Raw genomic sequence first — 15,398 nt, 5'->3', positions numbered from 1 at the left:
GACTAAGCAGAGGTTGAGAACACGGATGGGGACTGAGGAGTTACTGCATTTTGCCTCCAGACCTTATTTAGTGCAACATATTTGTTTTGTGAATGCATAAACCTGAGACTGAGGGTCACATAAGTCGTGATAGCAAAACTAACAGGGAAGCTGAGAGTCCAGATTTCCTCATTGGAGGGTTGGGTTCCTGTAACGCACCACATTCTGAAGCCATGTACTAACACATCTCTGGCTTTATTCACAGCCATTTGCCGGCATTCCTGTGGGGATGGATTTTGTTCTAGGCCAAATATGTGCACTTGCCCATCTGGTCAGATATCTCCTTCCTGTGGCTCCCGATCCAGTGAGTATAACATGTTATTATATATAATATTATTTTATGTGGTTATGCCCCATTTTCTCCTAAATTTGCTTTGGGCTTTTCTCTTGCCTGCAATATATATATTTTTTTCTTTTTTTCACTAGAACATCTGCCTTCTCTGTTCAGCTCAGAATACTTGGACTGGCTCTCCTCAATCTGGTCTCCCATTTTCCTTCTTCACTCTTTACAGGGAAATTATCTATGGGACATAGTTACTATGAATATATAAAGATTATGACCTCCTTTGTAGGTATTGCCCTATTCATCTTTGTATCTCCAATGTAAACACCATATGAGATACTCAGTGGAATGATTGTTTAATGAACATTTTTGGCTCAAGAAACGAGGCATTTTTCCTTGTACTGAAATCTGAGTCTGATTAAACACTTTTTAAAAACTAAAGACCCCTGCCTTTGCAAGAAGAAAATGTGAGAAGTCATTATGGTGGTTTGGGAAGTGATTTTTCATGAAACACAAGCCTATTTTCCCTCTCACAGTTTTACCACTTCATTCTGTGATACCAAATACATACCCACAGTTCATTCTCCAGAGCCTTTGCTTGCTTGTTCTATTGGTTTTTTAGTACTTTTCTCTTTGGGAGGGAGGGTGGTTATTCTTTAAGTATGTGTCCTCAACAATGAATTCGGGGAAATGCAGGGGCTGGGAAGAAGGTGAGTCATTATACGTCATTAAAACCGTTGAAGCTCATGCCTGTAGAAACTGCCCCTCAACACCTTGACCATTACCAAAGTGAACAGTGAAGTTCCGTTTCCATTTCCCATTTCCAGTGAGAAAATGAGTTCCCCTTGTAGTGTGTTCCATTTCTGACAAGGTTTTCAAGAAAAGTACTATGGAATGAATGCATTCTCTTTTGTCTGTTGTAGGTAGAAAATTCAGTGTAGTCAAGGTTGTTTACCTATTAAGGGTCCTGATATTTAGTCATAGCTCTCCTGAGCTGATTAACTGGATAGGGCAAGTAGTCCTAATAGACCCTTTCGGTGTCTGCTCACATACCTTAGCATTCATGGTAACTCTGCCTTAGAGCTCTGCAAAATTTTTCTGACAGGGAACGTGCCTGGTCTGCATCCAAGGCAAGCTGGAAGTGCTGGAGGACGGGTAACCCTAGAAACAACTACTAACTAGTGACAGACAGAGCGTGTTGGATACGTGCCCTAGCTTCCTTGCCTCTCAGTTTGTAGAACTATGGAGTGTGTTTGGAACTGTGTCCTGGGGTTTCCTAGTGGACTGAGCCCCAGCTGCCCACAGTGGTAAAAGGCTTGATCATGGATTCATCATCTTGATCATCTTTCTTTCTCACCTCCTCACTTTCCTACCAGTGTTTCCTGAAGTTACTTCTAAAACAGATAACTTGCATTTAAATTACTATTTCAGAATCTGCTTATGGTGGAACCCAAATGCAGGCTACTGGTAAATACGGTCAGCTGTTGATGGGGATAGAAACTTCCCCGTGGGCCGGGAGTCATTTGCTTATTGCACTGAGAATAGCATATTCTTATTTCATCTCAGCTTCGTTTTCAATGGCATCTTCCAAGCAACAGCAGGTTCATTGTACAAATCAAGGGCACCTGAGCTGGAGGAAAACAGAAAGGTAGAGAAGTCCGTGGGTGGCCCTTCTGGGAGCCTGTAGGACATCTCTGTCTCCATCAGGCTGCCACGGAGAGCTACCTAAGGGATGGGGAAGGAGTCTAGATACCAAGTTGGGAACAGACCCCATCACTCAGATTGGCCCTTGAGCCAGCCAACAACAGAGTGCTCCTCTGGAGGGGATGGACTATAGCTGGATGATAAAACTGGGTATCCACCTGGGGAGGTCTTCAATACAATAGTGAGAGCTGCTGCTGATTTCTCTGTCAAGTAAAAACCATGGTGGGTATTATAGAGGGCTCGGATTGCATGGAGCACTGGGTGTGGTGAAAAAAATAATGAATACTGTTTTTCTGAAAATAAATAAATGAAAAAATTTTTAAAAAGTATGTAAAAAACAAACAAACAAAAAAACCCATGAGATGTAAAGATAGGATGTTAACAGTTGATCTGGTAGCTTTCAAGCTAACCTCGACATGGCAGTATAGTGGTAGGTTCTGTGGGTTAGATTTAGGTTAGAGACTTATGTCAAAGACTTATGGGTGATGCTCTCTGAAGAGGTTTGGGTCCACCTACGGTACCTGGACCTTGGACCTGAGTAGCTTGTGGATAAGAGTGGGATGAGGGCGGCGATCTGGCATCATCAGGATCTTTGAGGCACTTGGAGCCTTTAAAATCATTGGCTTGGACTCTACCTGAATTAATATTGTCTAAACATCTTGCAAAATTAAAGATGGCAGAATATTTTAGATTCAGTGTAGTTGTGGTAATCAATTTATTTCTGATCTTTTGAAATACTATTCTAGGGAATAGCTGTGTTATCCTATAGAACTCTCTGGCCATGGTATGCTTGGCAATAAATATGGAGAGATCAGTTTTGATAACTTCCCTGCTAGTAAAAGGATAACACAGCAAAATATTTGCATTTACTACCAGTGGTTCTACCAAAAGGGGACAAATTTAGATCATTTCACCAATATTTCTTATGAGAACTTTTATACTTGTTATGTGATAGGGATCCAGAGGCCTGGGAAAGTTGTGGGGCCTCTGAGGCCTTACTTTTTTCATTTGACAATGAAAAGAATAAAAGGAAGGATGTTCTTTCAGGCTGTTTTCTACTTTTGAGTGTCCTGGGACTCTGAGAATAGGCAATGATCTCTTAGTGGCCTGAAGAATAGATTGCATTTCCAGAAGGTCCAAACTGCCAGGCAGCAATTCCTTTGGGCACTAAGAAGACAAGGCTTCTCTTAACCTGTTGGAACTCTTGCCACTGGTCATGGGCATTGCACCAGGGCAAAACGATTGGCTAGCCAGAGTCAGAAAAATGGGTTTTCTGAACTTTTTCTTTTTTCTTTTCTTGAGAGAGAGAAAGAGGGAGCGCGCGAGCAAGCAGGGAGGAGGGAGAGAGAGAATTTTAAGCAGGTTCCACGTGGAACACAACATGGGGCTCGATCTCACGACCTTAAGGTCATGACCTGAGCCCAAATCAAGAGTGGGATATTTATTTATTTATTTATTTATTTATTTTTTGATTTTTTATTTTTTATAAACATATATTTTTATCCCCAGGGGTACAGGTCTGTGAATCACCAGGTTTACACACTTCACAGCAAGAGTGGGATATTTAACTGACTGAGCCACCCAGGTGCCACCCCAGGTTTTCTGAACTTTAATTTCAAACCTATTTGTACTGTTATCAAATCTTTCTGTCTCTGAGGCTGACAATGGACCCTAAGCAATCCTAATTCTCATAATTAGGTCACAGTAGACCAATTCATGAATTTACTCAAACTCTTCTTTAAATTATACATATAATATAAAATATATTATCTTCTTTAATAATATGTATTATTATAAAACTTGTTTCCTAGGATGCCTGGGTGGTTCATTTGGTTAAAGCATCTGCCTTTGGCCCAGGTCATGATCCCAGGGTCCTGGGATTGTGTCCTGCATTGGTTTCCTTGCTCAGCAGGGTGCCTTTGTCTCCCTCTGTCTGCCATTCCCCCTGCTTGTGCTTTCTTTCTCTGTCTCTCTCTGACAAATAAATAAAATATTAAAAAAAAGAAGCTGTTCCCTGAATTTTATATTTAAGAATTTATAGGTCAAATTCATACACATTCTGTTTTATTCTTTGTGCCTTTTCAAGGATTTTAAAAACTAAACTCTTTTTTGTTTTATAGATTCATATTGAGTTGTAAGAAATAAAACGGAGAGATCCTGGGTACCCTTCACCCAGTTTTCTCGTGTTAACTTCCTGTGAAACTATAGCATGATATCACTACCAGAATATTGACATTGATACAGTCAAGATACAGAAAAGGTCTACCACTGCAAGGATGCCTGCTGTTGCCCTTTTATAATTTTTTGCCTCCTGTTCCTATGCTCTCTTTAATCCTGGCAGCCACTAATCTGTTCTGCAGTTCTATAATTTTTTCATTTCTAGAATGTTATATAAATGGAATCACACTATAGGGAACCTTTTGGGATTGACTTTTTTCATTCAGCATAATTCCCTGGAGAGTCATCCACGTCATTTCATTATCAACTGTTCGTCCCCTTTTATTACTGTGTAGTGTTACTTGCTTTGGATGTATCACAGTTTGTTTAGCCATTCACCAGTTGAAGGACATCCAGATTTTCTCCAGTTTTTTTTTTTTTTTTTTTTTTTTTTTTTTTTGTTACTGGAGCTGTTCTGAACATTCATGTACAGGTTTTTGGGGTTTTAAAAAATATTTTTATTTATTTCGAAAGAGCGAGAACATGAGCAGGGGAAGGGATAGAGGGAGAGAATTTCAAGCAGACTCCATGCTGAGTGTGGAGCTTGATGTGGGGCTTGATCCCACGACCCTGAGATCTTGACCTGAGCTGATAGATGCTTATTTGCAAATTGCTCCCCTTGTGCTTGCCAAGACAGTGGCAGGTTTGTAGAATCATCCCTAACCTCATGCATCCCAAAGGAAATGGTTACCTTAGCCCTGCATCTCTCTCATTCCCATAGCATGCTCAAATTGTTCTCTACTGGTTGGTAATTTTGTGAACTAATTTGTATTGGGCTATCCCCTAAAGGAAGTTTCTTATACTCTTCCTGGTGCCTGGCAAATAGAAGGCATTCAGTAAGTATTTATCGAATGACTGAAAGATTGACTGAATCTGGAAAAAAAAAACCCACAACATTTATTTGGGATCCTATATAGATACAGGTAAATGGCAGCATTTTCTGCTCCTTCCAGAATGTTGAAACCCTTTGAGGCTGTCTTCTCATTTTCAAGGGGAAGCCCTCATTGGGTTTTAGAGTTCTCCGAGTTATCTGCATGTAGCAGCTTGGAAAGTGACACTTAGTTCCCTAGTGTTGTCAGTTTCTGGTAAACTCTTAACACCGACTGAGTTTAGGAATATATTCTGGCTTAAAGTATTTAGAGCATCTAAGAAATTCACAGCATCCTTATGGATTTAAGTGGAGCTTTGGCTTTTTCTAGAGATGGAGAACTTGGTCTTGTAATTGTTGGACATCTGGGATGCTTGTTCAATTCAGTGTAAATTTAGAATACACATCAATGGCAGGACAAGATTAAAAAAAAAACAATTTATGTACATATACACTCCAAACTGTTCCTGCTGTAGTAAAGCTACACATCTAGTTCCTTTATTTCCCCACAGAAATCCTGAGTGATTGTTCTAAAGAAATGTGTTTCTCCCCTGAGCATCTGAGACTCACAAAGAATGTGAAGTTTCTTTGGCAGACATGTTTGTGGCAAAACAGATGGTTAAGATCCAATTATTTTTTATTAAGCATGATCCCCCAGCCCAAAGATTCATAGTTCGTTGGTTTATTGGGATCAGTGGACTAACTATGCTGTACTGTTTCACAAGTCTGACCAAGGAGTTTTATTTTTTAAGGGAGACAGAATATTTTATGGAAATATTTTAGACCTGGAAAAGGTTTACCTGAAAGACAGGATAGGAAAAAATATAAAAGGAAATCATATCTTTATTATCTTGCACTTAAATGTAAATTTATCATTTTTCCTAAAAGAATTCATTCTATTTTTCAATTTGAACAAATAATGTAAAGTCACTATTGGAACTACTGTTAGCGTTTTATCTCAAAGTAGCTAAATGGCTTTGTTGCTCATGTGGGAATGGAAATTAGCTCTTGGCATGAACCACTTTAATTGAAATCAGTTTGTGGGTTGAGTTCCTATGCTGCTTGACACATGACATCATTTCCTGTGCTTTTCCCAGTCCTCACTGTTTTTCTAAGATAGGATGAAGCTAAGTTTAACTTCAAATTTTAAAGCAACTATACACCTTTTCCTGACCTACTTAGAATATTATCCAAATTTTCACCAAGTCATTCCTTTTGTATATTTGTAGATAGTTTTTTAATTCAAAAGCATTTTGGCTGAGACATTTTAATAGAATCAGAGGAGCCTAAAATAACTATTTTAATCAGTTTACTGGGTTGCTTGACTTCTATAACAATGCTCCAACAAAGGATTTAGTTCTGCTTTTTACATGGGGAAATGAAGATAAAATATTTTTAATAGCAACCTACTTAGGGCTGTGTAATAGCCTGGGACATAATGGGCAATTTCTCAGTCTTAGTTTTTGAGGATAGCTTTTGATGTCATTATCTGGTGGTGTGAGTTAAGTAAGTGGAAATTACCTGAGTAAAGTTTTGTACCATACCTACAAGTAGGCAAGGTACTATTCTAGGTGCTTAGGTATTAATTAATAACCATGATGCTTTCCATTCCAAAGAAGCTTTTGAACAAATGGGTTGAAGAGAGGAGAAATAACAAAAATAAGTTTTAGATTATATATATTTCAAAAAAGAAGCATAAAGTACTCTGGAGTCAGAGAAAAGAGGGCTCATATCTAGTGGGAGGAAGAAGAGAGAACAGGAATCAGAAAAGATCAAAGAAAAGAAGATATATTTGCAGTGGGTCTTAGAGCTAGGTAGGGATTATTTGCTAGCAGCTATGTGTGTTGTATGCTGGGGATTAAGGGTAAAGAACAAAGAGGATGAAGAAGAGATTCCACCAGGAAACGAGACTAATGTGTTCAGCATTTTGCTTGGCACATAGGAGGTAGTGTTGCATGAATGAATGAATGATCAGTAGATCGGGGACTGAGCCATAGGGCATACTAGAAGTCTGCAGAGCAGCCCTGAAAGGCCCGTGGCCATACTGAGAGAGGGAGGAAGTTCTTAGCTTACTAGAGACGGGAGCCTCTGGTAGTGCTTCAGTAAGTGTGTGACAAGTTCCTGAGAAAGTGTATCCCTTTCAGCTTGACTCAGGTAACTCTTTGGTCCTCTGTGAGGGCATAGGAAATAATCACTTTGCTATCTCTTCCCCATTGTCATGCTGAAATCTGTGTAGCTCCTTATGGAAATGGTCCTTTCTCTAGAGGTCAACAGCCACTCTTGATACAGCACTGAGAGTCCTAACCAGGGCTACCAAAGGAGGTGGCTGCTGTGAGGCACCCTCTCTCTACTCGTAGCGGGTTTGGCCCCTATGCTCCAGGAAGGCTGAGCAGCTGATTGTTGTTCTTGCACACAAGAGGAGGACTTCTCTTCTCCCTCTGTAAAATTGTGCAACCTTTTTCTGTAGGAATATTCTCCCATAGCTTGGAGAACATGTCAGAGTATGCCAACTTCCAGTGCCCAATCCTAGTCTCCTTGTGTGGGGTTGTGTCAACAAGGATTAATGACGAATTCAGTCAAGCCTCTGTCTTCTCCAAGTAAGGTAGTTATTGTTTCCAGAGGACAAAGGGGCAGCCTGGGATTCTGAACACTTCATTTTAGCATCCTAAATTATTGAATTAGGGACAGCCTACACACTAGAGAAGGGAGAGCACTCATTCCCCTTCACAGGTATCTGTCACTCCAGTTTCTTCCAGCGTCCCGTCTCACGTCCAAGGCTGCCTGCACCCCATGGTCCTTCTGCCCTGAGTAAAGTCACACGTCTTTAGGTGACAGGATGACAAAGAGTGGGTTTCAAACACTGCAGGTTTTATTTAGTTTAAGGTCACGGTTTAAACAAGCAGCTCTTTCTGAGCCCAGGTCGGCTGCCTCCCTTATCAGGCAGCCTTTTATTAAATGCTCTTGTAGGCAGTTTTTTCTCCTTTTTGCTGTCTCCAAAATTTCTTTTAACAAAATTCCTTGGAATTTCTCCCTCAGACCGTTTTCCTGGCCACCTACGTTGGGACTCTAAATCTTGTAATAGGAAAACTATTACTGTTGTAATCTTGTCTTGCTCAAGGCACTATTTTCTTGTTGGTATAAATTACAGAAATGACATTGAGTGGAAAGTCCTGCTAAATTAGGGAAGTCATTTAGCACCATTAAAGTAAATAGCAAAGAAACAATTGCATTGTAATTGATTTTATACTCACACATTAAAATAACACATTTAGTGTTGTCGTTAGGTTATTTCTGCACAAGTATGTGAATCTTGATAAACCATTTCATTTTCTCTCCAGATCACTACAAATCAATTCCTGCGATGTGTTGCAATCTACTTACTTAAACTGCAAAAGTAAATCATTCTTTTTTCTTTTCAAGTCCAACACTGTAACATTCGCTGTATGAATGGAGGTAGCTGTAGTGACGACCACTGTCTGTGCCAGAAGGGATACATTGGGACTCACTGTGGACAACGTAAGTAAACCATACTTATAAGTATCTCACTACATTCTAGACTATGTAGACGAATGTGTAGACAGATAGTAGACAGAAAGAATACAGAACTCCGTACTGATGGAGTCTCTTTGGTTATGTGGGATGTGGCATTTTTACGGAAGTCCAGTGCGTCTCATGGATGATCAGACCACTGACCTAATGCGCTTTGCACCAGATTTCTGACTGGAACCTTTGGAGGGTGGTTTGACTCATTTTCTTCTCTTTATCTTCAGCACCCCACTTACCTCATCCCCTTCAGAATTCTTGTTTGTTCCAGACATATACCTTCCATTTGATTGCTGAATATGTCCACCTGGTTTTTGAAGAAGCATCTCGAAGTATTTCAAAACTCAACCTCATCTTTCTTAAATATGTCCTTTTTCTTGATTAATGGTAGCTGCATCTCTCTAGTTTCCCAACCTAGATTCTGCTACTGTAATACTTAAACCACATGGTGTTTGCTTTGCTGGTTCATTCATGAACACTGTTTATTGCGGGTCTACTCTCAGTCGGTCCCTGCAGAAGAGGAAAATTCCTTTAAGAAATCTTACTTTTTATTACACTAAGATGAATATATACACCCAGCAGAAATATATACACCCATTCAGAAAAGTGAAAACAATAAAACAGTAAAATTCTCCATAATCCTGTCATTACCTTCCAGTTTTTTCTTTTTTTTTTTTTTTTTTTTTTTTTACCTTCCAGTCTTTTAATGGATATTTGGTACATGAGATCTTATTGTATGCATAATTTTTCATACTCCTTTTTTATGTAATATTTTATTAGAAGTATTTTATAGTATTAAACATTTTAAAATGCTTTAATGGTTGCAGAATATTCCATGATATGGATGTTTTATTATTTATTTAATGAATCTTTAATGATGAAGGTTTATTCCTATTCTTTCCAGTCTTTGCCATTGTATATATATTTGCTATGATGAATAATGTTATTAGAAATAAACCAAGATTTATATAATTCCCCCAAGACTGTCCATGCACTGCACTGCAGTGTGGTAAGAATAATGACTGAGTTTTGGGTAGCCCACAACAGTAGTGTGGAGAGAGGAGACACAGGACAGCTTCTCCAATGTGGGAGACCCTCGAGCTGAATCTTGAAGGATGGGGTGGAGATTCTTTGTCAGATGATGGGAGGTGGGCTTCTCATGCAGCTGACACAGCCTGGGTGGAAACGCAAGATCATGGCATAGGACAAGCCGTCAGACACAGCACGTGTTTTGGTGTTACCGAGGGAGGTGAGGGGAAGGGAGATAAGGTCAGAATGGAAGCCCTGGACCAGGTTTTGAGTGCCTTTATGAATACCGTGTTTGCATCCACAACAGAGCCAGGGAAGAGGAGTGGGTTAACAGCCAAGAGCATTCCTCTGTTGAATGATTGACTCTCCATTTACCATATGCAAAGCACATTTTCAAACTCAACACATGCATTAACTCATTGAATAAAGCAGCAGTCTCCTGAGTTAGAGGTATCTTTTACCTCTAGCAAATGAGGAGGTGGGGCACAGGGACATCAATGACTTGTCTAAAGTTCTATGGGGAGGGACTGGCAGAGTTAGGTTTTGAACCCAAGCAGTCTGATTTCTTGGCCTGTGCCTTTATTGCTATGAAATGCTGGCCTCAGGCACTTTACGTGCAATGGTTTACAATGAGAAAGATTTCAGTGGCCACAAGTAATGGTGTAATTGTAGGGGGAAGAAACAGAAAGCAGGAAGACTAGTACCGGGGCTGTGGCTGGAGAGCTGGTGGGAGGGATGGAGTCCAAGGCATTTTTGGAAAAAAAAAATCATGAAGAGCTGCTGGACATCTTCCTGCTCCCTTCGGTGCTCCTTGAGGGTTTAGCCCCAATTCTACCACACGACAGACATTTAGTTAACACTAGCAGAGTTAGAAAAACTTTCCCAGACCTTACTTTCCCAATCTATACAATGGGATGGTTGGCTTAGGCCATCTCAAGATTTCTTTTCTGTTTAAAATCTTCTCCTCCCCTGACTGTAAATCAAGAAGCAAATCAAAACAATGAATATACATAAACCTCTCTAATTCGATGATGAGAAATGGGTTTTTACCATAGTTCTGGCAAGAAGGGATTGTGTCAGTTCAAGTCCTCTGATCCCAAGCAGATGCCAAGACAGAACTGGATATACAAGAGATTCATTGTAGAAAATACCTGTAAGGAAGAAAGTGGGAAGAAGGCATAGCGAGGGGGGGGGGGGCCTTCAGACTGCGATGTAGGTCTCACCCCCATGCAAGGAGAGGGGGACTGTGTAGGTTGTATAGAAGGTGCCTCAGACCAGAATGAAGCCTTGGTCAGGCTGATGGTGAGCCCAGAGCAAAGATCTCCCATGGGGAGAGTTCCGTGATGGGCAGAAATGCTCAGTCTCTGGTACCGCACTAAGCTTAGTCATTGGATGGTAGCAGCCAATCAAGGGCAGTTCTGTGCCCTTGGCATGAACACGAGGCAGGTCTGAAGTGCAATGGCTGGGGGCTGTCAGCCAGCTAAGCTCCTTACAGTAGGTTTTCTTGGAAGGAGATCTGAGCAGCTCAACTCCATGACTGCCGCGAGGATACAGATAAAGTGTGCAGGAGATACATCACGGAGGAATTAATTCAAAAGGAGGAGCTATTAGGGATGCCTCATGGTGGAGTGAGATGGGAGCTGGACTTTGAAGTGTGGGTGGTATTGGCAAATTTGGCTCAGAAGAGCCTACCACCTGTGGATAAAAATGCCTAGAAAGAGGCCACGCGTGAAGGAATTGCAGGAAATTGTACAGAGAAGAGTCGTTCGGGGCATGAGCTCTCAGATCCTATTTTAATGCCTTTTCTGGCAAGTAAATTGTCCCTCCCTCAAGCATCGCTGGACTTATCTCGTGAATAGACTGTTACAACAGTCAGTTGGGTCTTCATTACGGCACATAAATATGGTTGGAATTAATGTTTGATTGTTTGCAGTTAATTGTGTGATTTAACATTCCATATTTATGTAACAGTGACAGAGGCCAGCGTTTTCCCTCACGGGAGCCCTCAAATCATAAGCAAAAGAGTCAGCTTGCTAAAATGCAGTTCTCCTCCACCGACATCTCCTATAAACCACCATTTTAGATACAGAACTGAAAGCATTGCTCAACTACTTCCCAGAATGAAGCTGTCGGCATCAACGTGGGTTCAAACTCACTTATTCCTGGCAGTTTAACCCGAGTTGACTGAGGAGCTTATGCAGAGCGGGAACTGGAGCAGACCTGTGGAAAATGAACACCAGGATGATTATTTAGGTTTTTTATTGTTGTCCCTCAGGGGATGGTAAGTGTTACGTCATCAGCATCTGCTTTCAGGTAACGGCTCTCAGCTCCTCTCTCCTTCCCTTCCAGCTGTCTGTGAGAGCGGCTGTCTCAATGGAGGCAGGTGTGTGGCCCCGAATCGATGTGCCTGCACTTACGGCTTTACCGGACCCCAGTGTGAAAGAGGTAATTTTTTTTTTAGTGGATTACTATAAATATGTTCTGGTGGCTAAAGCTATTCCTGACTTAAGCACATGTTGGCTTTATAGAGCGCCTGCATGAATTTTGTTGAACTTTAAGGACGTTTCTGATTTGTCACTGGGAAGGTTCCTGCGATGACAAGACAGTGGCCCTACGTCTAGGCATGTTATTCTATAATTCTTGCCAGGGTCCTGCAGGACTCACTAGTGTGCCTAGGCATAAGCACCAGTTGGCAGGCATCAAGATAAAGAGGGGAGACTTTTCCAAAGGGGTAAGGATTGAGCTCCTTGTTGTTCTAGTAAATTCGAGAACTGGCTCCACATGAAACATCTGTATGGAAAGGAAAAAATTTAGAGTGAAGAAAAATACTCTTAAAGATCTGTGAGGACCTACTGGGGGCCATAGGGGCATACAAACGTAGCATCCAAAATGCACTGGAAATGGCAGTTGCGGAGGAGCTGGTCTTTCACATACGTGGTTAATCCAGTACTCAAGACAGCCCTCTGAAGTGCATATGCTTATGGAAAGACCAAGTCTCCAGGAGGGCAAGGGATCTGCATAAGTTCACACACCTGATAGTAGGCTTTAATTGGAATGTAGGTTTTCTGCGTCTAAGTCTGATGCTCACTGCTGCTCCTAATTGAAAGAAATGTTCTACCTGATTTGCCTATGTGTAAATGCAAATGTGATATTGAAATATATTTAGTGTGACATATTGTTGAGTTTTCCCTCTAACCCCCTGCACGTTGGCTTTATTGATTGTCTTGTCTCTACATTCATAGTTGTTTCTCATCGTTCTGAGTTTTATGGTGAAGGTGTGGGAGGTTTATTTCATACAAAACTGTACAAATAGTCATGAAAACACTCGTTAAAAATACTCATGAATCTTTTAAACTACAGTCATCACTTTTTATCCCAAGTTGTATAAAGGTTTTTTCTGTTCTAAGATGGAAATCTAAGATTCAAGTAGCAGATGTTGAATGTATGTTATGTTATAAACCAAGAGCAGAGATCGGTATGGGAGAGATTATTTTCTGCTTCTATTTTTACAAGTTCATTTAAACTCGGTTATTTGCTGATAAAGCAGTAATGCCTATTTTAGTAGGTTATAACTAGGTCATTAGTAATTGTAACAAGGGCCTAGAGTTACTCAATTACTATTATTACTGGATAAATTATATTGTATCTTAATTCAGTACCACTACATGGTGTGATGAGTAATGCATCATGGGCTTTTAGCATCATTTTGGAGTCCCTCTTTAAAAGTGGTTCTCTCTATAACCTGAAGTATTTTTTTATTGATTTGGAGATAATATATCTCTAATAGTGTTCAGAATAGTAAAGATACCTCTTTCAGTTAGCTAGTATCATTCTGTGGCCTTGTTATTACTCAGTGAAGATGTTGTGGGGTTTAAATTGTTGAGATTAAAATTGCTAGTGTGTAACTACAACAGCGGTGTGTGAAAATAGTTCCTCAGATGATAATCTCGGGCTTAATTTATTTTAGAAAAATCACAAACAGGAGGAAGTGATAAAGCATTTTACCTCTAAGAAAGTGGTTAATGATTTACTATAAAGAATATGGATACCCACAGTTCAGGCATTGATGTTAATACAGTCTAAAATAAAGGGGACGTGATATTTAACCATTCCACAGTTATTTTTTCAGATAGTCTTTTTTCAAAAGACTTTACTTTTGGCTAAGATTAAGAAATGAAGGGAATGCATTGAGTTACTAAAATTCGAATCAAAACTGGCATATTATTCAGAGATTTCTCTATACTCGGAGTGTCTTTAACTACTCCATTTCATTATTGCTATCCTGAAATCTGCACCAAGGCATACATGTATTTCAGCCCCATAGATCTTTACAGTGGGGATTATCTAAATAAAATCAATCCCGAAATGGCAGATTTTCAGGCATTTGCAGTAGTGGAGGTTGGGTGGGAAACAGGCTCTCTTTCATTGTTACCCTTTGCCTGTTGTACCTGTGAATACCATCCCAGACCTTCAGGGCGGACAAAGAAAACACAAGTACAATTTCCCTCACCACATGGGAAAGGGGAGTCTTTTCGATTCCAGAATTGAATTTCCACTTATACAGTCTTCATTGTTTTCTGCTGTTACGGAAGTCATCTGCTTACCTCTTTAAAGAACTAGAGGCACGATATCCCTTTATTCAAACGCATGCTTATGATTTCAAGAGTGATTAATAAAAAGGTAGGACTGTGTCAGGACAAATCTATCCTGAAGCACGGGGAAGTGTTCAGTGTGACTTCTGAAGGTGGATTAGTATATTGGTTAAGTTGTTTATCACTTAAGTTGTTTAACTACCTAGGCTAGTAACATTATGTTTTAATTGGGTTATGGCTTTTTATTTTTAAAAAGAACTTCCAGGAACTCTTTACTAATCCCCTTTATCCCTTCCTGGAGGCTGAGCCAAGTGCTCCTTCTGCATTCTCCCTTAGCACACTCTCCAGGCCTGTTTTGATAGCGCTCACCACATTATGTTGAAACTGCGGGTTCTCATGCCTCTCTCCTTGACTAGGGTATAGCTCTTCAACAATAACTATGGTTTCCTCAGCTTTTTAATTCTCACATGAAGTTCAATGCCTGATGCATAGTACATGGTCAGTAAATGTTGAACTGGACTTATTTTAAAGCACCAGAAAATCTGGAGATACGATTATCACATTGAACAAGTATCTCCTAGAAGTAATTGCTGTTTATTTGTGGATAGTCCTGGATACTTATCACCAGTTTCATTTTAAGCAGAATTTACAGTGTTGATGACTAATTGAATTTGACCCCATCTTTTACAAGTATGATCTTTTAGGGCCACAAGACTGTCATTTTTCAGTTGGAAAGGATGTAGAAAGAAAGGTACACTTTGACTAAAGCCAGGTGGCAATAAGCAAATAAACAACTTCCTATCATGATGTAATACGCATGGAAAGGACCATTTCAAATGTCAGTTACTAGTACCTCTCAGGATAAGCAGCTTTGTCCCCGGGCAGATACCGGAACTCTTTACATCTGTAACAACCTCAGAGAGCCAATGTAAGATTAGAATACCCTTTAGGGGTGACACTGGCAAGATTTGGATCACTTTGAGCCAGTAAGTGAATCTTAATAACCCATGAACATAGTGTTTGGATTTGTGATGGAGACAAGCAGTGGATTCATGCTTGAATTGCAAATCAGAGCATTCATTCAACAAATGCAATCAGAACATGAAACAAAATTTGTCTCACT

The 15,398-nt window shown here is 40.2% G+C and overlaps 1 protein-coding gene across 1 annotated transcript in view; it reads left to right on the top strand.

The window, feature by feature from the left end:
• Positions 1-15,398, top strand: part of FBN1 (fibrillin 1) — a 235,519-nt gene that overhangs the window by 29,845 nt on the left and 190,276 nt on the right. The window contains exons 3-5 of the mRNA XM_059181480.1: positions 245-343; positions 8,532-8,627; positions 12,033-12,128. Of these exons, the coding sequence (XP_059037463.1) occupies positions 245-343; positions 8,532-8,627; positions 12,033-12,128 (291 nt within the window). The remainder of the gene's footprint in view (positions 1-244; positions 344-8,531; positions 8,628-12,032; positions 12,129-15,398) is intronic.

Source organism: Mustela lutreola, chromosome 7 (assembly GCF_030435805.1).
Source record: "Mustela lutreola isolate mMusLut2 chromosome 7, mMusLut2.pri, whole genome shotgun sequence".
In the NCBI taxonomy this organism is placed as follows: domain Eukaryota; kingdom Metazoa; phylum Chordata; class Mammalia; order Carnivora; family Mustelidae; genus Mustela; species Mustela lutreola.
Note: the sequence above shows the minus strand (reverse complement) of the source record. Positions and strands in the feature narration are given on the sequence as shown.